At 41.5% G+C, this 24,051-nt stretch overlaps 1 protein-coding gene across 1 annotated transcript; it reads left to right on the top strand.

Moving 5' to 3' along the window:
• Positions 1–8,800: 8,800 nt before the first annotated feature.
• On the top strand, positions 8,801–17,742 carry LOC128018117 (globoside alpha-1,3-N-acetylgalactosaminyltransferase 1-like). The gene is made up of 7 exons (XM_052603489.1): positions 8,801–8,895; positions 14,240–14,269; positions 14,375–14,410; positions 16,211–16,255; positions 16,481–16,513; positions 16,606–16,743; positions 16,831–17,742. The coding sequence occupies exons 1-7, from the start codon at positions 8,801–8,803 to the stop codon at positions 17,519–17,521; spliced, it is 1,068 nt and encodes a 355-aa protein (XP_052459449.1). The 3' UTR covers positions 17,522–17,742.
• The last annotated feature ends 6,309 nt before the right edge of the window (positions 17,743–24,051 follow it).

Genomic DNA, 24,051 nt, shown 5'->3' with positions numbered 1-24,051 from the left:
CTTGCCATTACACATGTGCTTTATAAACACTATTGTAATAGCCAAAGGGAAGTCTATATTTAAAAGGTCAAGCATCAAGAGGCAACTCAAGCAAACACTATTCACCAAAACAGTAAGGTGAAAAGAAACAAAAAAACTAAGCCAAAAAAACTAAAAAATAAAATACATAAATAAATATTCATAATATAAACCTTAATTGTCAATAAGGAACTTCTGTTTTAGGTACTCCAGAAAAAAAGTCATACTTGTTGCTGGTGATGCTGTTTTTGGAGTTGATTAATTATCTTCTACTGAAATCTTGAGAGATTGAATGTCTGTATTTATTTCAGTTGATTTCATCTAAAGCTGTGACTGAAGTTAGTTGTAGTTCTTCTGTTTCTCTTTTCTTGAGAGATTCTGCTTGATAACAGCAGCTGTTCATTACTAATGCTCAATCAGCACGTACCCAGCACACATGCCCGCACGGGCCCACTGCGGGTTTTCTGTGGGACAGTTTGGGCAGAGCAAACCCACACTAAACCCACGTGGGCCCCATGTGGGTTAGCCCATGCGGGGCCCACAGCAGTGTTGCCCACAGGGGGCCCCAAGCGGGTTACGTGTGTGCAAGCCGACTGTGGGCTTGCCCACACAAAACCCGCTTGGGGCCCTCTGTGGGTTAGCCCATGCGGGCCCACAGCGGGTTTGCCCTTTTGGGCCCACATGATGGTTTTCTGTGGGCAAGCCCCCTGTGGGAAAACAAGAGAAAACAAGTAAGTAAATTATTAGAGTTTAAGTCTAAATGGGGAACTTTTTTTAACAATAGAATTAGAGTAGTGAGTGCTAAAGTTAGAGGGTCAAATAAAGATGGAATAGATGTGTTTTAAACCGATTCTTGAAGATGGCTAAGGACTGAGCTGCTCGGATTGAGATGGGGAGGTCATTCAACAACTTGTAAAATTAGTCAAAATAGTTGTGAATTAATTATTTAATAGGAATTAATTTACACATTTTAATTTTGATTAACAATGTTGCTAGTGGCTTTTTTAAATCACCAACGGTATTAACGGCAGACTTCCGATCGTTTTCTAAGGTAACGTAATCTCTGGTAATATATCCTTTCAAATTGCACATGAATTCATTAAATTAACATTTATTTACATCCATTGCGGTGTTAATTGGGTTTCATTTCCTTTTCTGTCTTGTTTTACAGCGAGCAGTAACGTTAGGCCTAACGTAACAGTTACATAACGTAGTCTAATGGAGTTAGGTTAAGTCCGTATAATGTCTCTTATAAAGTCCTTAATAGCAACATAAACGAAGATTAATATAACATAATACAATACCTCGGCTACACACGCTTATCAAATCTCGTTATCATTAATGTATGGCTGTTCATAACTGATAGTTTTCTCTTGAATGTATAACGTTAGTTAATTTGTATGTAGTTACATTCATTCATACAAACCTATGTAATATTTAAGTGATAATTTCTTTTTTCTCCCTTATCCATTCTCAGATATTAAACCATACACCATATATTATTATTTTTTTATTCTTTCTATTCTAGTCCTGATCGCAGAGTTAAGGTCCTGTCTCAATCCTGTACTGCTGAAGCAGCTGACGTCTTCAGGATCACCACACACTTCGGGACAGGTGTGTGAACAGATTAGAGATAAACTCTGCAGGATGCTGGTCCTCCAGGACATCACTGTTGTAAGTGATCAACCTATCAGTCATCCTGCGTCTCTTCTCAATGATGTCAAAATAAAAATAACTTTTCATTTGTATTGATATATGCAATATTTCACTGATATTCATTGATGTTTCCTCTTTTTCTCCATTTAGAGATGCAGATAAAGAGTCACTAGGAACAGGTCACTGCATCTTTTGTAATGTAAGTACACTTTAATTTGTTTAAAGCTGCATATTCATGCATCAAGTTAAAGTCATTAGTTAATTTTTAAAGCGCTAATTTTTCCAAAAATGAAAGGTCTGTCATTTACCTGTATTACTTACTGTATTACAATAATAAGCTATTTTTATCTGTGACTCAGACATCCTCTTGGGAAAAAGTCTCAAACCCAGCAAACACTGTTGTCTCATTTAGTCATTCACACTCCGTCACTCTCTGTGTATCTCTGCTATCAGTAAAGCATACATTCATTTATTATTAACATTAAAAAACTTTCCAAAAAAAAACAAAAAACTATAAGTGCCCTGGGAGACTTCCCGAGGAGGAAACTTTGACTTTGTTTAGGCTTATATATATATATATATATATATATATATATATATATATATATATATATATATATTAGGGGTGTAACGGTTCACAAAATTCACGGTTCGGTTCGATACGATACACTGATGTCACGGTTCGGTTCGGTTCGGTTCGATACGTTTTAGATACAGCAAAATGTAAAAACATCTCAACTTTTCAGAATGCCGCAAGCGCACCGCGGGTCATGTAACAAGAACCAACCAATCAGCTTCATCCTTTCCCGTAACAAGGTTGAGAGCTCAGCCAAGATGAAGGAACAGCTGATCATAGTTGTATATGGATTGCAATTTTGAAATAAATTTAGTAGCAGAGCTACTGCAAGCGATTTTTAGAGCTGCAAATCCATTTATCCTTCGCTGAAATTTCCGCGTCTCATGGAGAGAGCACGTCATTGTTGCTTAGCAAAGACAGACGCCTCATGAGCGCTTCTGCCCGAGCACTTTGGAAAGGAGGAGAAAGACGTGCTTAGCGTTTTCCACGCGTTTTTAGGAGCGATATGTGAACGGCCCCTAAGGCGCTCGCTCACTCAGCACGCGCTGAAGGCTCGTTGCAAAATGTCTAATGCATTTAACAGACCAGAAATAGAAGATCCTAAAATAACCAACAGGTCTGGTGTTTGGGTTGGATTCCCTGTAAGCTATAGTGTCTAAATGCTGCAGGGATAGTTTGCTGCGTGCATGTTTCTCCTTTTTTTCGTCTTTTCCCAGATAGTACTGACGCATATATCCCAGATATTCCCGCTGGTGTTTTTTTTTTTTTTTTTTTTTATTCCCGCTGGTGTACCCTGTCATGTTGCAGATGCGACACATTGTTGTTTTTTTATCCACCACTCTCTTGCCATCACCATTATAGCTTAAAGGGAATCCAAAGTGCACCCAAACACCAGACCTGTTGGTTATTGGGGGATCTTCTCATTTCTAGTCTGTTAAACGCATTGGCTATTTTGCAACGAGCCTTCAGCGCGTACTGAGTGAGCGAGCGCCTGCTGAGTAGCCTAACATAAACATATAAGATGGTGTTTTTTTCTTCTTCGGGAGTGTCAGGGGCGTTGCCTGTTACGTTGTTTGGGTTATTGGGCTACCTTGTTGAACGCATATCATTATATTTCTATCTCTCTCTTTTTTTTTTTTTTTTTTCAAATATAATTAATTACTCCAACGAACCGTTCGGTATACATAATGCGTACCGCGTACCGAACCGAAAGCGTCGTACCGAACGGTTCAATACGAATACGCGTATCGTTACACCCCTAATATATATATATATATATATATATATATATATATATATATATATATATATATATATATATATATATATATATATATATATATATATATATATATATACACACACACATATTTAAATTTTAATTGTTGTTTTCTTTCTCAGGTAGATGCTTGGATAAAAAGCAGCCATGCTACAGCATCTAAAATGGAGACTATTAAATCTATTAAAGTGGCTCTGTAACATAAGAGACTTGGGATGGTGGAAGGAGCAGAAGATCAGAGATCTACTTGTGCCCATTAGGGATTGATTTATCTATAATTATCTATAATATCTACTTAATGTTCTAATGAAGTTATAATTGGTCATTATTCTTTTTTATAAATCTATTCAATAGATTCTAGTGTTCAATAGTTGGGGTCAGAAAGTTTTTTCTTTCTTTAAGATATTACTTGTATTCAGCAAGGGTGCATTAAACTGATAAAAAGCAACAGTAAAAACGTTTACATTGTTGGACAAAAATCCTATTAAAAAAAATAAATAAATGCTGCTCTTTTAAAACCTGTAAAGTAACCTGACAAAAATATATTACTGTTTCCAAAAATGAAGCAGCGCAACTGTTTTTGAGATGCTAAAAAAAATTATTAAAAAAATTATTGAGCACCAAAACCAGAATATTTTAATAATTTCTATTGGATTGTATGACACAAAAGACGAGTAATGGCTGGTGAAAATTAAACACCATAGTAAAACAGAATTCGTTTCTCTAAAAAAAAATTTTTTTTTTTACGGTTATTTACAATTTTTATATTTCATAATGTTACTGCTTTAACTGTATTTCTTATCAAATAAATGTTTTGGTGAGCATAAGAGACTTGTTTCAAAAACATTTACAAATCTTACCTATCCTAAACTTTGAACAGTGTTTTTCTTCATTTATTACATGGCCGTGAATAAATCTAAGTATTTGAAATGTATGACTCTTTAATTTATTACTTCTACTTCTACTAATAATTATTCTGCATGTGATTTAATAGTAATATTGCAGCATTCTGCAGGTACAAAGTTTTATTTGTTAAGGTCACAAAGGCCCTACACAGGTTTATGTCCACATTTCCCTCCAAAGTCTGGGCATACTGTGAGGACTGCTGGGGCCCTAGGTCCACATTTTCAGCTGGGACGCTACTTTGGATGAATAGAGGGCACACTTTTGGCCCACAGTATTCCCACTCTCCCCACTGTGCCCACACCCAGCCCACACTGTCCCCGCGCTCTCCCCACTGTGCCCAAACTCAGCCCACACCCAGCCCACACTCTCCCCACTGTGCCAACACCCAGCCCACACTGTACCCACACTCTCCCCACTGTGCCCACACTCAGCCCACACTCTCCCCACTGTGCCCACACCCAGCCCACACTGTACCCACACTCTCCCCACTGTGCCCACCGCCAGCCCACACTGTCCCCACACTCTCCCCACTGTGCCCACACCCAGACCACACTGTCCCCGCGCTCTCCCCACTGTGCCCACACCCAGCCCACACTGTCCCCACACTCTCCCCACTGTGCCCACACTGTACCCACGCTCTCCCCACTGTGCCCACAGCCAGCCCACACTGTCCTCACACTCTCCCCACTGTGCCCACAGCCAGCCCACACTGTACCCACACTCTCCCCACTGTGCCCACACCCAGCCCACACTGTCCCCGCGCTCTCCCCACTGTGCCCACAGCCAGCCCAAACTGTCCCCACACTCTCCCCACTGTGCCCACAGCCAGCCCACACTGTACCCACACTCTCCCCACTGTGCCCACACCCAGCCCACACTGTACCCACACTCTCCCCACTGTGCCCACAGCCAGCCCACACTGTACCCACACCCAGCCCACACTGTACCCACACTCTCCCCACTGTGCCCACACCCAGCCCACACTGTCCCCGCGCTCTCCCCACTGTGCCCACAGCCAGCCCACACTGTCCCCACACTCTCCCCACTGTGCCCACAGCCAGCCCACACTGTACCCACACTCTCCCCACTGTGCCCACACCCAGCCCACACTGTACCCACACTCTCCCCACTGTGCCCACAGCCAGCCCACACTGTACCCACACCCAGCCCACACTGTACCCACACTCTCCCCACTGTGCCCACACCCAGCCCACACTGTCCCCGCGCTCTCCCCACTGTGCCCACAGCCAGCCCACACTGTCCCCACACTCTCCCCACTGTGCCCACAGCCAGCCCACACTGTACCCACACTCTCCCCACTGTGCCCACACCCAGCCCACACTGTACCCACACTCTCCCCACTGTGCCCACAGCCAGCCCACACTGTACCCACACCCAGCCCACACTGTGTACATACCTGTGGTCATGTTATGGGCACACAATTGGTCCTATTGGGGGCCCACTCAGATTTGTGTGGGCCAGCCCACACTCAACCCACACTTTTGGGCTGTCCCACTCGGGCCCCGCAGTGTGGGGCCCAGACTCAACCTACACTTTTGGGCTGTCCCACTCGGGCCCCACACGGGCCCCGCAGTGTGGGGCCCACACTCAACCCACACTTTTAGGCTGTCCCACTCGGGCCCCACACGTGCCCCGCATTTCACACCGGTATTGGGGCCGACAGTGGGCTGCCCACACGGGCAAGATTTTTTGCCCGCAGTGGGCCCACGCGGGCCCCAAAGGGGCATGTTTGCTGGGTAATTAATCACATAATTATCTCATTAACTTTTAGAGGGCTTTTACACTGGGCTCATTTGCTGCGGTCGAAGTCCGAGCACGATTGACTCAATCGCGGAGTCCCAATTCGCCTACTTATACTACGACCTTAAAGTATGTAATTTTTTGTGAGGAAAAAGTACATACTTTTGAGTGTGTAGCAAAAGAGTATGTACATTCTGGGACATACTTCGATGACATCATGCAACGTGAACGACAACGTGGTTGCCTAGTTACGCACACCACAACTGTTAAAGTTTCATTCATTCTTTATGTCCAATAAAATTTTATTTACTATTCCCATCTTTTTTTCTCATCTTTTTTTTCACAATACATTTTACAATGTGTTCTTCTACCAAGTTGAGAAGTGAAGAAGCAAGGCGGTGTCGTCGTTGAACCAAACTTTAATTAGGGTTAAACATTTGAATTCTTACACTTAAAAGCTGAGGGCGCATCTCCGCTGCTGCATCCGGCTGCCATGTTTACATCACCGCAAAGCCATCGCAAAGCTCCTCCCTCCCGCACGCAATGGGTTGTGGGCAATATTAGCACTTAGAGTGTGCATTGATATGCACTTTGAATTCTAACCGGAAATAGTAGACCATCCGGGTATCTTTGGAATACTCTTTTCAACATACTACGATTTGGGACGTACTAATTCTAGTTTCGCATACTATTTAGGACGGATAGTATGAGAATTGGGACTCAGCAAATAGTTGTATCAAACCCAGGTGCATTTGCAGTCACTTTACGTCATCGCAAACACACACGGAAAACGCATGTGGGCTAGAACACAACGCGACTGCGCATAGTTGTCTTTTTTTATTTTATTTAATTTTTTGGTGCTATTATGCACAACATAATAGTAGCAATAATCCTGCTTTATTCTTTTGGGCAAATAATTGACTTGGGTCTTCGTTCAAGTTTCAAATGATTACTGGATGTTCTTGTACAAAACAGAAACAAAAATAAACTCCAGTCAAAAAAAAAAAATTTTTTTTTACTCCTTCATCTTTCTTTCTTTCATACAGGGGACAACGAAATTTAAAGGTGATTAAAGTAAGTCCAATAATAAAGCAGAGCAAACACATTAACATATAAACACATTAAAATAATATCTATCAATTATAACTTTAATGTTACATTTAAATTGTTGATGTATGGATCCTACATCCCCAGCCCTTAACTGTATAAGCAGGCAAACTAAATCAGTGATCACATTAAATTATCTTGAGCCATAAACCTTCAGAAGAAGAGTCTTTGAAGTCACAGCTTGATTGTCTATTCAATCTACAGTCAACCAGCTTCTTGTAGAAGACGTATTTTAGAGATGGGTCGATTCAATGAGCACACACACTGAACATTTCCCTTAGAGTCAAGCATTGTCTTGATAATACAATTTACTGTATTCTCCTGGAATTCCAAGGTGCATTGGAATCCACAATCAGGACAATGTCTCCAATCACAAATATTTATTTTCAGCCTGGACCATCACTGACGTTCCTGCAGAAGAGGTAGATATACTGGTTTCTTCCGATGCCAGAAAAGATCCACCAGATATTGAATTTATTTCCATCTATACTTTGCATAAACATCATCTTTCTTGACCACACCTGTTTCTTTATCAACAACAGATGGTTTATGGGTCAAGGTTTGAAGGTTGTTAGGGTTGTCAGACATTTTGGTGATGGGCCTGTCAATGATGAGTGATTCCACCTCACACAACCGAGTATGTAGGCTATCATCATCCAATACCTGCTTTCTCAGTAAATAATTCAGAACCTTTCTCACTCTGCGAATCTTTTATGACGATGACGATATGCTCCAATAGTGTTAAATATAGGGTGATCAAATGTGCCATTTTCCCAGGACACAAACTGGACAGAATTATTTGTACACCACAGAATTCCCAATGCTCTTTCTATGGGAAGCAACTCACTGTCCAGATCTTTCACGTCAGTGGCTCGTTCCTCTATAGGGATGAACAAAAGTACAGTTCTGCTATTATTAATGGAAAAAAACGCCCGCCAGCCCAGAAAGTGTAATCCAGCGGCCTGGTCAAAAGTTGAATGCGTATTTGGTCTTTTACTTGCGCTTCTGAATTTATTAGGATTTAGTTAAAATTTTAATCTAGCTCTGTGTTGAGTCTGACTCCAGTTTCACCTGATCATTAAATTTGGCCAATATTTGTTATTAAAAGCTGATCAAAGATATCTCTTTATTTATATTTTTATTAATTTAGATACTTGAGTATTCTGGAAATCCCATACTTTCAATTCTTTGTTCATTAGGAAACAATTAATCAAACAGGAATGGCACTCAGCCAACTGTGAACCCATGGACACAAACTTGTCAGTTCTGACTAACTCAGAGGAGGCAGAGTCATTATAATACCTTCAAGTGAGCTACACCCTGCACACTCATAACAAAGCTACACCGACAGAGTACTGCCTAAGGCGAAAAGCTCCTTTTTTCCTCGATGCTGAAGCCTTTTTTCAATAGTGCAGTGCAACTGCACTGCCGTTGGTTTAATCTGTTAAACTTTTTAAACTAATGACGGTGCTGTGTAGCTGTGCGAGTCTGTGACAATGAAGCGCACCAAAGCCCACCAAAATGGGCAGGGCGAATGCCTTTATAAGCAGGCAAATCTCCAGATAAACGAATTCAACCGCGCCGTGCCACGGTAGGGAACGACAAGGCTTATCTTGGACACATTGGGGTCCAGGGGACAAGTGAGAGGGCCGGAGCCATCAAACCCTTTACGCTACACTAAGAGGGAGCTAGCTCCCTGGATGTGGTATGATGATGGAATTTGATAGAGGCCGTTGTATCATACTGAGAGGACCCGAGCATGCAAGGTCGGGATGTAAAGGTTATAGAATCTGACAAAAGTGGAGGGCAAGGACCAGCCGGCTGCCTCACAGATGTCCTTGATATCGACAGCACTAGACCAGACTCATGAAGAGGCCATGCCTCTAGTGAAGTGGGCTCTTACTCCTATGGGGCACTCAAGGCCCATAGAGGAGTAACACAGGGCGATAGTGTCAACTTTCCAATGTGAGAGTTGCTACTTTGAGACCGAAGAACCCTTGGTGCCACCAAAGCAGACAAAAAGCTGGTCAGATTGCTGGAACGGATGTGACTGCTCAATGTAAATCCTCAGTGCCCTCACTGGGCAGAGTTATTCCAGCTCTCGCTCACCGGACAAAGGAGGCAGCGCTTAGAGGGAAATTACCTGTGCTCTGAACGGGGTCAAGAGCACTTTAGGGACGTAGCAATGCCTGGGTTTTAAAATGACCTTTGAGTCATTGGGCCCAAACTCAAGGCATGCAGGGCTCACCGAGAGGGCCTGCAGATTGCCAACATACTTGACTGATGCTAGCACAAGTAGAAGAGCGGTTTTTAGTGTTAGAGACCAAAGGTAAGCTGACCGCAGTGGCTCAAAGAGAGGCCCTTTGAGTGCTTCAAGGACCGTGGAAAGATCCCAAGTGGGAACAGGGAGAGGATGCGGGGTGGTTCAACCACCTATAACCTCTCAGGAGATGTAGGAGATCGACGATCTCAGCTGGTCCACTGCAGTGCCTCTTCGACGGCGAGAGCTCGTTCCAGGCGAAGGCGTTAATCAAACGGGATCCAGCGAAATGAAGTCGTCGCTGAAGGAGAAAGATCTGAAATCTGCTGGATTGCCACCGGCTCGCACAGCTACGGTACACTGTCATTGGTTAAAAATTTTTTAACAGATTAAACCAATAGCACTGCGCTATTGAAAAAAGGTTTCAGCATTGAGGAAAAAAGGAGCTTTTCCCCATATGCAGTATGAGTGAAGTATTGAAAGGGAACTGTCAATCAAAAATTCAGTAGCCAATGAGTACACACCACTGCTAGCCCCGCCCCCTGAGAGATTAACTAAAACCTCAGTATCTTAAATGAAAAATTCTTGCAGATCAGTGAAAGAATGTGACGATTCGTGTACCAGAGAGACACAGGGAGAGCGAGAGATCCAATTGCAGGTATTTATTCCATAAAGGGTAATCCAAAATCGTTGTCAAAACACAGCCAATGTCAAAGCCAAACAGACAGTCCAAAATAAATAAACAAAAACAAAGAAGGGAACAGGAAAGGGAACTTGGAAGACGAGAGGTTGGGTGAATCTCGGAAGATGAGAAGACGAAGAGGAATCTCGGATGATGAGAATGCTGCATACACGAAGGGTAAGGACTCCGTACAAACAACAGGAAAAGACTGGAATATATAGAGAGGCTAATGACAATAGAGTTCCTGCACCTGGTGCAATTAACAGGAGTGCAATTACTGTGAAGACAGGACCAGACTAGAGGAATTCTAGTGCCTACAGTGAAGTGCCTAAGTGGAAGTAAGCCCACTAGTGGACACCCAGGGAAACAGAGACTAGACAGCGTGACAAAGAAAGAGGAGAAAACAGTTAGCAAAACATGCATTGTATTAAAAACGAAGTCAAAGATTATATTTTTTTCTGCTTCAAAGACATTTTATTCAGTTTCAGTTCATTTTCATAATCTTCTTGAAAAAATACACTTTTATAGGCACAAAAGTAATTCCATATATAAATCTTTTATTTGTTAGATATGCTGGAAAAAAGAAGTCTGACCACCAGATGCTATTAATGCGCATTAGTAATTAACAAAAAACATTTTTTTTTTTTTTTGGCTCAATTTGATGAAAGCCTCAAATGTTTCAGAATGCCTTGGTTTCCCACCACTACCAGAAAAATAAAACATTTCAACAGACACCCACCTCCCTACAACTTCCTGCATATTTGAGTGTGAAGTTGGCAACAACGAGAACTGATGGCAAAGCTCTGTAGGCAAACAGCAGAATATTACATTACTATAATACACAGCTATAGAATGTAACAGTAACTAAATAATGCAGTAACTTTAGAGTTAAGAAGGGGCAAAGAAATGGCAAAGAAGGTACAGAAGTGTCCCTTTTGAGGGTATTGCCCTGCAGTGGCAAGCTGTTTAACAGCTAAAGGTAAAAATTTTTCTTTTTCTGACAGTGTTCCTCCAACAGCTCAGATATGCATTTCAAGGGTGTGCCAGAGTTTCAGTGCAAAGTTTGTAACTTCTCATATGCCTCTTTTATTTGTTTGTTTCATGTATGTGCAAATAGTTTTGTTCTTAGTCTTTTGTCCAGGCACATTTTTTTTTCTGTCCATGTCCATTTTTTCTGTCTGTTCTAAACTTTTTTTTTCTCCCATTGTTGATATTTGAGCTGTTTTGTTTCACTGTCAAAAGCCAGTAACTCAGGTTTATTTTTAATTAAAATCAAACATTTTTATTAATTGCTTTTCTTTTGTGTACTACATCTAAGGAGTTCAAAATTACAAACAAGTATTCTTGAGTTTCACATTTTGCATACTAAAATACACAGAAGTAAAATGAAGTTCTAGTAACATTGTGAGTCAACTAAACGCTCCTTCTTCCTTGATATACATCCTCCTTCCTTGATATACATCTCTCTTGCTTTATTCCTCTCACTTATCAATGTGGACACGAGTATTTCAGGAATAATGCTGCTCCGTCAGAATTTTCTCATCATTCTTGTGTTATTTGGGATGGTATTGAGTGGGTATGTAATTACTCTTCAACAATATTAGATGGTTGTGTTTGGGTTGTAAATTGATGTGATAATAATGCAGTATTATTTCCCAGAGGTTGGTAACATTAGTGAGTATTTACATTCGGAGTAGTATGTATATTTAGCCTTGCCACTCTATTCTGCTTAAGCACCTTATTGTTAAAGCAAAAAATCCTTATGAACTAAGCTTGAAAACTTAAGTTTCTGGAACTGCATTTTATAACCCCTTTAAAAATTTGAACTTTTTTATTTTATTCTTAGGACATATGTGACCCTGGACCACAAAACCAAAAAGTCTTGAGTGTAAATTTTTAGAAACTGAGATTTATACATCATCTGTAAGCGAATAAATAAGCTTTCCATTGATGTATGGTTTATTAGGACAGACAATATTTGGCCGAGATACAACTATATGAAAATATGGAATCTAAGGGTGCAAAACAATAAAAAATACTGAGAAAACCGCCTTTTGAAGTTGTCCAAATGAATTCTTAGCATTGAATATCAATAAAAAAAATAGTTTTGATATACTTACAGTAGGACATTTACAAAATATATTAATAGAACATGATTTTTACTTAATTTCCTAATGATTTTTGCCATAAAAGAAAATTCAATAATTTTGACCCATACAATGTTTTTTGGCTATTGCTAAAAATATACCCCAGTGACTTAAGACCGGGTCACATATCATTCCATGTTTTGTGCAGTGAGAGGTGCCTTTTTTATTTGTTTTCTATTGGCATTGAGCATTTTTAAATGCATTCTGTCAGACAGAGATTAGCGTTTTAATTTATATCAGTCAGACAGAACGTGTTTTTCAGGTTTGAAAACGCAATGCCAAAATGAAAATAAGAACGCATTCTGTCTAATCAGGACTAAGGATGGTTACACTATAGTGTTTCAGGTTGTAGGATTGCTGAATGATAGGTTTGGGAGAGAAAACAAAAGTTTTGATTGATTTTTAACCCTACAATATCAAGCAATTCTTTTCCCCTTGCATTTTCTGAGTACGTGACAAACATAATATACAGTCATGGTCAAAAAAATCAGCTCCCTTGGTAAATATGATCAAAAAAAGGCTGTGAAAATTCATCTGCATTGTTAATCCTTTTGATCTTTTATTTAAAAAATGTATAAAAATGTATCCTTTTATTGGATACATTTTCTCAAATACTTATTGGACACAATTATTGGCACCCCTAGAAATTATTTTTAGTAAAATATTTTTGAAGTATATTCCCATTCATATTCACAATTTAGAGCACTCTAGCATGATTATAAACATTAAATTATCCAGCCATGGCTTCCTATTTCACAGAAATATAAAGAGGAGGGAAAACAAAGCCCACATTGCTTAATTATCCATCACAATGAGAAAAACAAAATAATATATTTCTTATGTGCAGCAAAAGATAATTGAGCTTCACAAATTATTGAAGTGGCTTTAGGAAAAGTGAAAATTCCCATTTCAACCATCAGGGCAATAATTAATAATTTTCAATCAACATAAAATGTTACGAAACTGCCTGGAAGAGGACGTGTGTCTATATCATCCTAATGCATGGTGAGAAGGAGAGTTTGAGTGGCTAAAGACTCTCCAAGGATCACAGCTGGAGAATTGCAGAAAATGGTTGAGTCTCGGGTTCCTAAAGAACCTTCATCACCACATGTTGTTTGGGAGGCTTTCAAGAAAAATTCTCCTAGCTCATCTAAAAACAAACTCCAGAATATTCAGTTATCAGACATGACTGGAACTTCAAAAGGGACTGGCTTCTATGGGCAGATGAAACTAAAAAGTGAGCATTTTAGCAGCAAACACTCAAGATGGGTTTGGTGAACACAGGGATAAAAACTACCCCATATGTACAATGAAATGTACTGCTGTATTTTTGATGTTGTGGGCCTATATTTCTGCTGGAGGTCCTGGAAATCTTGTTTAGATACATGGCATCATGGATTCTATCAAATTCCAAGAGATAAAAAATCAGTAAGAGACTGATTCTGTTAGACATTTTATAATGGGTCATGTTTGGATCTTCCAACCATACAAACACAAACCTAAAAAACAAAACAAAAATGGGTCACTGAGCTCAAAACCAAGCTTCTGCTGTAGCCAGGAGTGAACTGTAGAGAAGAAGCACCAACATGAAGCTGGGAATCTAAAGGGTCTGGAGTGATTCTGTATGAAGGAATTTTCGCTGATCTCTTGTCAGGTTTGTGATTTTTTAAAAAAATAAAAGATCAAAAGGATTAACAATGCAGATTAATTTTCATAGCCTTCTTTGTTCGTAGCACCAAGGGTGCCAATATTTTTGGCCATGACTGTATAAAACTCTAAACTCTGAAAAGAAGATTAAACGGTTGCACATTTACTTTATATCTACTGAAGTTGTCTTCCTTTACAGGCTCGTGTACCTGAACAATATCCAGAGAAGGTGAGTTTAGTGCAGTTAAAAAAAAAAATGGTGCAGATGTAGTTTGTGATGTTCTCTTGATTTGAGAAGTCTACATTACTGAATTAAATATTTTACTGTTTTAAGCTGCAATCAGCAGATAATAGAGCAAGTCGTCATCAAGTGAGTAATGTGCATACACATACAGGTGCATCTCAAATTAGAATGTTATGGAAAATTTCATTTCAGTAAGTCAACACAAATTGTGAAACTCGTGTATCAAATAAACTACTTCAGTCTGTGTGCATTGAATTTAAGTATTTGGTTCTATTAATTGTGATGATTTTGGCACACATTTAACAAAAACCCACCAATTCACTATCTCAACAAATTAAAATACTTAATTAGACCAATAATATAATGTTAGTGAATTATTGGCCTTCTGGAAAGTATGTTCATTTACTGTGCATGTACTCAGTACATGTACTTTAGCTCATCTCTATCTTAAGTTTTTTTGTTTCTCATTTTCCTTTTGAAAATACCCAATAGATTCTCTATGGGGTTCAGGCCTGGTGAGTTTTCTGGTCAGTCAAGCACACCACATGTAGTCATTTGTGTGAAGGTGCCAAATCCTGCTGGGAAATTAAATCAGCATCCTCAAAAAGCTGGTCAGCAGAAGGAAGCATGACGTGCTGCAAAATTTCTTGGTAAATGGGTGCAGTGACTTTGGTTTTCAAAAAACACAATGGACCAAGACCAGCAGTTGACATTGCACCCCAAATCATCACAGACTGTGGAAATTTAACACTGGACTTAGAACTACTTGGGCTATGAGCTTCTCCACCCTTCCTCCCGACTCTAGGACCTTGGTTTCCAAATTAAATACAAAACTTGCTCTCATCTGAAAAGCGGACTTTGGACCCCTGGACAACAGTCCAGTTCTTCTTTACCTTAGCCCAGGTAAGATGCCTGTGACGTTGTCTGGGGTTCAGGAGTGGCTTAACAAAAGGAATACGACAACTGTAGCCAAATTCCTTGACACGTCTGTGTGTGGTGGCTCTTGATGCCTTGACTCCAGCCTCAGTCTATGCCTTGTGAAGTTCACTCAAATTTTTTAATCCATTTTGCTTGACAATCCTCATAAGGCTGCGGTTCCCTCGATTGGTTGTGTATCTTTTCTTCTGCACTTTTTCCTTCCACTTAACTTTCAGTTAACATTCTTGGATACAGCACTCTGTGAACAGCCAGCTTCTTTGGCAATTAATGTTTATGGCTCACCCTCCTTGTCAAGGCTGTCAATGATTGTCTTCTGGACAACTGTCAGATCAGCAGTCTTCCCCATGATTGTGTAGCGTAGTGAACCAAACTGAGAGACCATTTTAAAAGCTCAGGAAACCTTTGGAGGTGTTTGAGTTGATTAGTTGATTGGCATGTCACCATATTCTAATTTGAGGTGTGTTTTTGTTAAATGTGAGCTAAAATCATCACAATTAAAAGAACCAAAGACTTAAACTACTTAAGTTGGTGTGCTCTGAATTTATTTAATATTTCTTGTTTAACAATTTGAGTTGAATTACTGAAATAAATAAAAACTTTCCCACTGCATTCTAATTTGAAATGCAGCTGTACATCACTCTTCAACACACACACACACACACACACAAAACACACACATGCTAGTATTTATGTGCATGCTCATATTCAATTCATTTCAAATTCAATTCAAATCAGTAAGGCCGATGATACACAGGGAAACTTTTTGAGCAATGTTACCATGCAGCTTTGGGTAATGTTGCCTTCAAAGGGAAATAAAGTGACACCCAGGGCTGACGACTGATCTAAAGTATCCATATAGAAATTTGTTACACTGTCTTAATGGGAAAGTGCCCAAGAAACATTGCTCAAAAAAAGTTGCCCGGCACAATTGCTCATTAAGTTGCCTCATGTATCATCAGCCTAAGAGTTTGACTCTGTTATTATCAGGCCAAAATGGAAGCAAAAGACCTTTGGATTGCAGTCATCGCCAGGGTGGGTAAAACTTCATCTTCATAAAAGTTACTTTATTTTTAAGTTGATCCTTAGTTAATGAGGACTACTGAACTATTGGTTCATGGTTGTTTTTGAAGTTCTGATCAGATTACCACTGAGAGTTGATGTCTTCAGTTCATAGATGGAAATATAAAAAGTGTGTATCAACTACATGAACAAATAAAAATGTCTGTTGTTCTTTCTACTTATTCATTTTTATTACAGCTTGTTGTACAACCAGCCAAGTGTGTTGGTAGGGTGAGTATTATGTTTTTAGTATTAACCAGTTATTGTCCATTTCCAATCATGAATGAAATGATTACAGCACTGGATGTGTGTTTTTAATAAAGAAGTCGGGCGGATGTTGCTTCTGTATCATCATGGTTAGCTCCAATCATTTGGGAGGGAACCTTTAACCCCATACTGATCGACTCTATCTACAAACAACACAATCTCACCATAGCAACCACAGTCTTCGCTTTGGGAAAGTAAGTCTTCATGATGCCTCCATGAAAATAGTAATGATTAAATGAACCATAATATTTCTCCCTGTGTTTGTTTCCTCTGTTTGTTAGATACACGCGTTTTGTTAAAGATTTTCTGGAGTCAGCAGAACAGCATTACTTTGTTGGATTTCGAGTGCATTACTACTTGTTTACAGATCAACCAGAATCGATTCCTGAGGTGAAGATGGGTGAAAACCGTAATTTGACAGTTCTAAAGATCCAGAGTTTGAACAGATGGCAGGACATCAGTATGAGCAGGATGGAAAAACTGGAAAAACTAATAGAGAATGAACTGGCCAACGAGGCTGACTATATTTTCTGCCTTGACATAGATACAAAGTTCTATGGCCGTTGGGGTGTGGAGTCTTTGGGTCGTCTGGTAGGTGTGATTCATCCTTGGTTGTTTGACGCTCCAAGGGATCGATTCACATATGAGCGTAGACCAGAGTCTCAAGCATACATTCCAGCTGGGGAAGGTGATTATTATTATGCTGGTGCTGCATTTGGTGGCTCATTAGAAGATGTACATCAACTCACCAAAACCTGCAGGGAGAAGCTGCTCATTGATGCTGCAAACTCCATTGAGGCAGTATGGCAAGAGGAGTCTCACTTGAACAAGTATTTCCTTTTGAACAAACCTAGTAAACTGCTCTCTCCTGAATATATGTGGAGGGACATCAATGAAAAAGCAGCCCAAATAAAAGTAATTCGCTTCTCTAATGTAGCTAAAAACTACTCTGAAGTTCGTCCAAACCCATAGCCACCCTTGCCACTATTTAACTAAAGTGACATGGTGTTTTTCTCACAGGCCTTCCATAAGACATTGTGAATCTGTTAATATGTAATACTGGCAATAAGGAAGTTGACATCTGCCACCAAGAAATGGATAATAACAGACATATGTGTCAGTACAATGTGTACAAGAAAGATGTTTGAGTACAATGTGGCATCAGAAACAATATATGGCAAAAAAATGTTTGAATAAACACACAAAATGAACTTATTGAACTTTTTGCATTACTCTTTATTATGTAACTGAATGCAATTTGCGTAGGCAAAAAACTCTGACAACCATTTGCTTTACCATGAAGAGAGATGAGGTAGGACTTTCAGGGAGCTACAAGGTCTGAAGCTAAGACCAAAACATTAATACATGATACTTTCTGGGTTCTCCTGCAAAAATATAACCTACCATATAACTTGCGGTATATGCTGAAACAATATGTGAAATATGACATTTTGTTTGTATGCTTGGTGGATGTTTTCAAGAATTATATACGGAGGTCTTTATGCAAGATGATGGGATGCTTTGATTCTTCAGGCATTGCCGTTCTGCTCAATCTACCTTGAACTCTTAACACGCCCTCCTCATTATATTTATAATTAAAATTATCTAAGAAAAGAAAAATGAAATATTTAATTTCTTTAACTTCTTGTCATGTGATTATTAATAAACATCAGAGAAATGTGAACATGCAAATGTGTTACATAATTATTAACTTCTTGACTTAAAATCTCAGGTCAAGTAAATATATTAGGTGAAAGTGCATTAAATGTAAAGAATAATGTGAATTTGTGCATGGTAATGTGTTTGAAAGACAAAAGTCTTCCAAAGACATAATAATACATGATTAAATAACACACTGAATGATAATTAAACTAGAAATTGATGTGCTCATCAGTATGCAATGTTGAAATGCTGAGAAAACAATTCCTAAAATTGAATTGTCTTCTGTAAATCCAGTAGTCAAATGCAATGTGACCTGTCAATTTTCTGTGTACTTATATTCACCTGACTAATGACTGGTTTTTGTGTGAATCTCTTCAAGACTTTCTGAGTGTATAAGCAGTAGGCTATTTTAGAAAGGAACATTTGAAAAAAGATGGAAAAGAGGAATCAGGGAGGATAAATACATTTATGATTAATTTGTTATTGTGTAAACCATTTATAATCAGTCTGATGTAGTCTGATTCTGAGAATCAGATTAAGATGAAGTAAGCAAACTCATCATTTGGTTCATTAAAACGTTACGTGTGTACATGTACACAGATGTACAGTAGGCTAATATAGATAATGTTATGGAATACCACAGGAGGCTGAGGATAACAGAAAGACAGTTTATTGAGGCACAAGCAGAGGAGCGGGTAGTGCTGGGTAAAGTGATATGGAGGATGGCTGTTATGAAGTGATCCGTAGTAGCAGGGTGGAGACGTCAAGGAGGGATGTGTACCACACACACGCACGGAGAGGGCTGGGAACTTCTGGAGACAGGTAATTAGAGATAGAGTTAGTCCTTAGAATTAGCTTACAGGTAAGACCTTGTTGCGAATGAGACTGGGTGCGTATGTTTGGTATTTAAAGTGCAGAGGTGATTGGATGATGAAGGTCAGGTGGAAGTGCTCAGTACCCAGGTCAGGGCATGCGTTGTGAATGAGTAGAGGGGGAACCTGGTGTGTTTGTAACAGTAACCCCCTCCCCACGGCCCACTCCCTCTGGGAGCTGGCCGGTTAGGATGACTGGAGTGGAAGGTGTTTAGTAAGTTTGGATCCAGGATGTCGTTGCGTGGGACCCATGAACGTTCCTCTGGACCATATCCTTCCCAGTCCACTAGGTATTCCATCAAGGTCGGCTGTCATTCTGCGCCTGCGTAAGGCCAGTTGGAGTTGGTGGTGGGCTGGGTCCCAGACCCTCTCGCTTTCCCAGAACCAGTAGTCGATGGCGGGGACATCCGAGGGTTCACCTGACCAGGGGAAGAGTGCAGGTTGGTAGCCGAGCATGCACTGGAATGGAGTGAGTCTGGTGGTAGGTTGTTGCAGGGAGTTCTGTGCGTACTCGGCCCACCCTAGGAACTGGTTCCTGGAGTTATGGTGGCCGTGACGGAAGGTACGGAGGAAGCGTCCAATCTCCTGAACCTTCCTCTCCGTCTGCCCGTTAGATTGTGGATGGTATCTGGACAGACTGATTTCCACACCTAGGAGTGAATGGAATGCCTCCCATACCCTGGAGATGAACTGAGGACCTCTGCCTGAGACAATGTCTTCTGGGATGCCAAAGTACCTGAAAACATGGCTAAATAGTAACTCGACCATTTCCATGGCCGTGGGCAGACCTTTCAGGGGGAGAAGACAACATGACTTAGAAAATCTATCCACTATGACAAGAATGCAGGTATTATTATCTGAAGGAGGAAGATCAGTAATAAAATCCACTCCTAGGTGTGACCACGGGCAATAAGGGACCGGCAGAGGATGGAGCTTGCCAGATGGGAGATGGCGTGGGCTATTGGAGACGGTGCAGTCTGTACATCCGTTCACGTACCTTCTGACATCCGAGGCCATGTTGGGCCACCAGAAGCATTCCCTTAGCAACGAGAGGGTTTCATTGACCCCCAGGTGACCAGTGCCAAGAGATGTGTGAGCGGAGTGAATGAGTGGAGTGCGCCGTGTCCTGGAGATGTACTGGTGTCCCAGTGGGCAACCCGGTGGGGTGTTGGTAGCAGGATCAGATGGAGGAAGGGTCTCGGCAGACAAGGTAATGGGGCTGATGATGACCTTTTCTGGGAGTATAGTTTCGGGTTCCTCTAGGTTTTCTTTGGGGGCGTGACACTAGGACAGGGTGTCAGCCTTCACGTTCTTTGCTCCTGGGCGATATGAGATGGTAAAGTAGAAGTGGGCGAAGAATAGTGCCCAGCGGGCTTGTCTTGGATTTAACCTCTTGGTGACCTGAAGATACTCTAGGTTCTTGTGGTCAGTGAGAACCAGAAAGGGGTGTTTGGCTCCCTCCAGCCAATGCCGCCATTCTTCCATGGCCAACTTGATGTCCAACAGCTCACGGTTGCCGATGTCATAATTTACCTCCACTGGGTTGAGCTTCCAGGAGAAGGCGGCGCATGGGTGGAGGCAACTGGGATTCCCCTGCTGCTGATATAATATATATGGTTGGGGTCAGGATGGACCAGGAGGGGAGTGGTCGTAAATGCCCTCTTGAGGGAGTCGAAGGCTTCTGTGGCAGCTGGAGTCCAAGAGAGTGATTTTGGCTTATTTCGGGGAGAGTAGTGAGAGGGCTGGTGATGGAACTGTAGTTTTTGATGAACCGTCTGCATAAATTGGCAAAGCCAAGGAATCGTTGGAGTTCTATGATGGTGGTTGGAATGGGCCAATTCCTTACAGCATTCACCTTCCCCTCATCCATCCGGATGCCACTGCTGTTGATGTTATAACCAAGTAACTGCACTGAGGGCTAATGGAAGGAGCATTTCTCAGCCTTGAGGTAGCTCTGAAAGGCCCTCAGGCTTTGCAGGACCTCCGCAACATGGCGACGATGTTCCGCTGTGCTCCGGGCATAAATGAGGATATCAATGTAGATGAGGATGAACTTATGTAGGAACTCCCGGAGCACCTCATGGATAAAATCTTGGAAGATGGAAGAGGCATTAACAAGTCCATACGGCATCACGCAGTACTCATAGTGGCCAGTGGGGTAGATGAAGGCAGTTTTCCACTCGTCCCCCTCTCGTATCCGGATGAGGTTGTAGGCGCTGGGGAGGTCCAACTTGGTGAAGACAGTGGCACCATGGAGATGTTCCAGGGCAGCTGGGACAAGGGGAAATGGATATCAGAATTTGACGGTTATGTTGTTAAAAGCCCGGTAATCGATACAGGGTCATAAGCCTCCGTCCTTCTTTGCAACAAAGAAGAACCTTGAAGCAGTGGGGGAGGTGGATGGACGAGGGTAACCCTGCGCCAGTGCCTCTTTGATGTTCTCCTCCATGGCCTTCTCCTCCAGAATGGAAAGGGGGTAGAGCCTTACTTTAGGCACTGGTTCATCCGGCAGCAGATCGATGGCACAGTCCCATGGCCAGTGTGAAGGCAGCTTGGAAGCCCGTTAGGGGCAGAAGACATCATTGAAGGGGGCATAGCATGTGGGGATGGAGATGGATTGGTTTTCCACTGGGCTCTCAATTGAGGTAGTATACACTGGAAGAGGTGCAGGGGAAGGTTTGGCTGGGACAGGACAACCGGTGATGCAGCTCCGGAAACAGGAATCGCCCCACTTCAGGACTTTGCCCGTCTTCCACGAGATGACCGGGTTATGCTGCTCCAACTATGGGCGCCCTAGGATGACGTCAGCGGTGGATTCCTCCAGAACCAGCAGATGGATCTCCTCTTGGTGGAGTAGTCCGGTTTGGAGGGTAATGGGACCCACAATATGACGCACACATCTTTAACTCAACGGCCTTCCGGTTATTGTGTAGACCTGGTAGGCTGACGGGGTTGCCGTGGTAGTGAGTTTGAGTTGACCGCAGAGGGATGCACAGTAGAGGCATAGATTCTGGGTTCAGCCGTCTTTGTCTTTCAGCCATCGTGAGTCGATAGGAGTCGACTAGCATAGGTTCGTTGGCTGGTTCTGGGGAGCTGACGCCCTCTGGTCGGCAGAGTGGTGAGGTGGAATATGCCTGGCCCTGGTGCTCTTCTAAGCATGACTGCATACGGGTGGCGAAGGGGATGGAAAGTTGGATGAACTGTTCAAGCCCGATGGTATCCTCGTATGCAGCGAGATGCAACTGCACTCGAAGTTCCAATCCCTGACGTTAGGTAGTCAGCAGGGCCTGTTCGTTCCATCCACTGGTGGCCACTAGAGTCCTGAACTGAAGAGCATATTCACTGACAGACCTTTTTCCCTGTTTAAGGTTATACAGCTTCTCACCAATTGACAAGTCCAAAGCTGGTCTGCCAAAAACTTCTCGGAAATGGTTGATGAAGCTGGAATAAGAGTGGATAACTGAGTTATTCTGAGTCCAAATTGAATCTGCCCACAGAAGTGCTTTACCTTGCAGTTCAGAAATTACAAATGCTACCTTGGATCTTTCGGTTGGGTATAAGTGCGGTTGCATCTCCAGGACCAGCGAGCATTGAAGAAGAAAACCGCTGCACTCTTCTGCCGAACCAGAGTAGGGCGCCAGCCTGGCCATTGGATTGGTGTGCCCGGCAGGTGAGGAAGTGCTGGCATTGTTGGCGGAAGTGCTGGTGTCAGAGCTGCGGGTAGAGTGGTGAGTGTCCTAAAAAGTGCATCTACCAGGTCTTGGAAGGGGTCCATGAGGCTCATGCTTGTGCCAATCGGTGTTGGTCCGGTCTTCTGTTACGAAATACCACAGGAGGCTGGGGATAACAGAAAGACAGTTTATTGAGGCACAAGCAGAGGAGGGGGTAGTGCTGGGTAAAGTGCTATGGAGGCTGTGATGAAGTGATCCGTAGTAGCAGGGTAGAGACCTCAAGGGGAGGGATGTGTACCACACAAACGCACAGAGAGGGCTGGGAACTTCTGGAGATTGCTGGAGAGAGGTAAGTAGAGATAGCGTTAGTCCTTGGAGTTAGCATACAGGTAATAACTTGTTGCGAATAAGACCGGACGCTGACTGGGTGTGTGAGTGTGGTATTTGAAGTGCAGAGGTGATTGGATGATGATGAGGGTCAGGTGGAAGTGCTCAGTACTCAGGTGAGGGCGTGTGTTGTAAATGAGTGGAGGTGGTACCTGTCGTGTTTGTAACAGATAATATCCACAACTGCAGCTATATTGAATACTGATATTCAACTGAGGCTTGTTTCCTGTAATTTTCTGGAGGTCCCTTCTTCACATTTGCTAATGAAAACAAGTGATATAATGTAACGAAGTAACAATATTTCGTTACAGTACTTAAGTATTTTTGGGGAGTATCTGTTCTTTACTTGAGTTTTTTTATTTTTCAGACAACTTTTAGTTTTACTCTACTGCATTTCCTAATTAAAATGTATACTTTTACTCTGATACATTTCCCTTAAGTATATTTGTTACCTACTACAAAACAGTTAGACGAACACAGACTGCAGGAAAGCAGATTTGGCGAATCAGTGGTCTGTCATTGCGACTGCGATTTAGATTCCTAAAAAATGTGTGCAAAAACTTGCGTGCACAACCGCGGATGATTTCATTTTCCACTCAGGTTGAGTCTGGGGTGTGCGATAAAGCAACACTTAATATGATAAGTGTTGTTGTAATAATGTGCAACATTACATTATCAAGTAGTCTATATCACCGAATCATAAACAGGATTGCATGCAAATTGATTTATTAGTCTGTTAAAACTGAATATTCCAGGCAGTCTAAATTGTATACAGGAAAAATTCTTCTGTATGCTTTTTTATATTTTTATATAATTTAATGTACGCCTATTAACTTAATCTCTATCACACAAAGAGTATAATTTTTCTGCAGATGCATGAACACAATTAATAATAATTTTATACAAATTC

The sequence above is a fragment of the Carassius gibelio genome, chromosome A8 (assembly GCF_023724105.1).
Source record: "Carassius gibelio isolate Cgi1373 ecotype wild population from Czech Republic chromosome A8, carGib1.2-hapl.c, whole genome shotgun sequence".
NCBI classification, from domain to species: domain Eukaryota; kingdom Metazoa; phylum Chordata; class Actinopteri; order Cypriniformes; family Cyprinidae; genus Carassius; species Carassius gibelio.
This window is presented reverse-complemented; position numbering and strand designations above follow the sequence as displayed.

Bases quoted from the DNA above. Each gene is read 5' to 3' on its own strand.
- LOC128018117 (XM_052603489.1), top strand. From the start codon at position 8,801: ATGAAGCGCACCAAAGCCCACCAAAATGGGCAGGGCGAATGCCTTTAT. The intron at 8,896-14,239 runs GTAGGGAACGAC...CTTCCTTTACAG, and splicing joins TTCAACCGCGCCGTGCCACG to GCTCGTGTACCTGAACAATA. The intron at 16,514-16,605 runs GTGAGTATTATG...TTTTTAATAAAG, and splicing joins CAGCCAAGTGTGTTGGTAGG to AAGTCGGGCGGATGTTGCTT.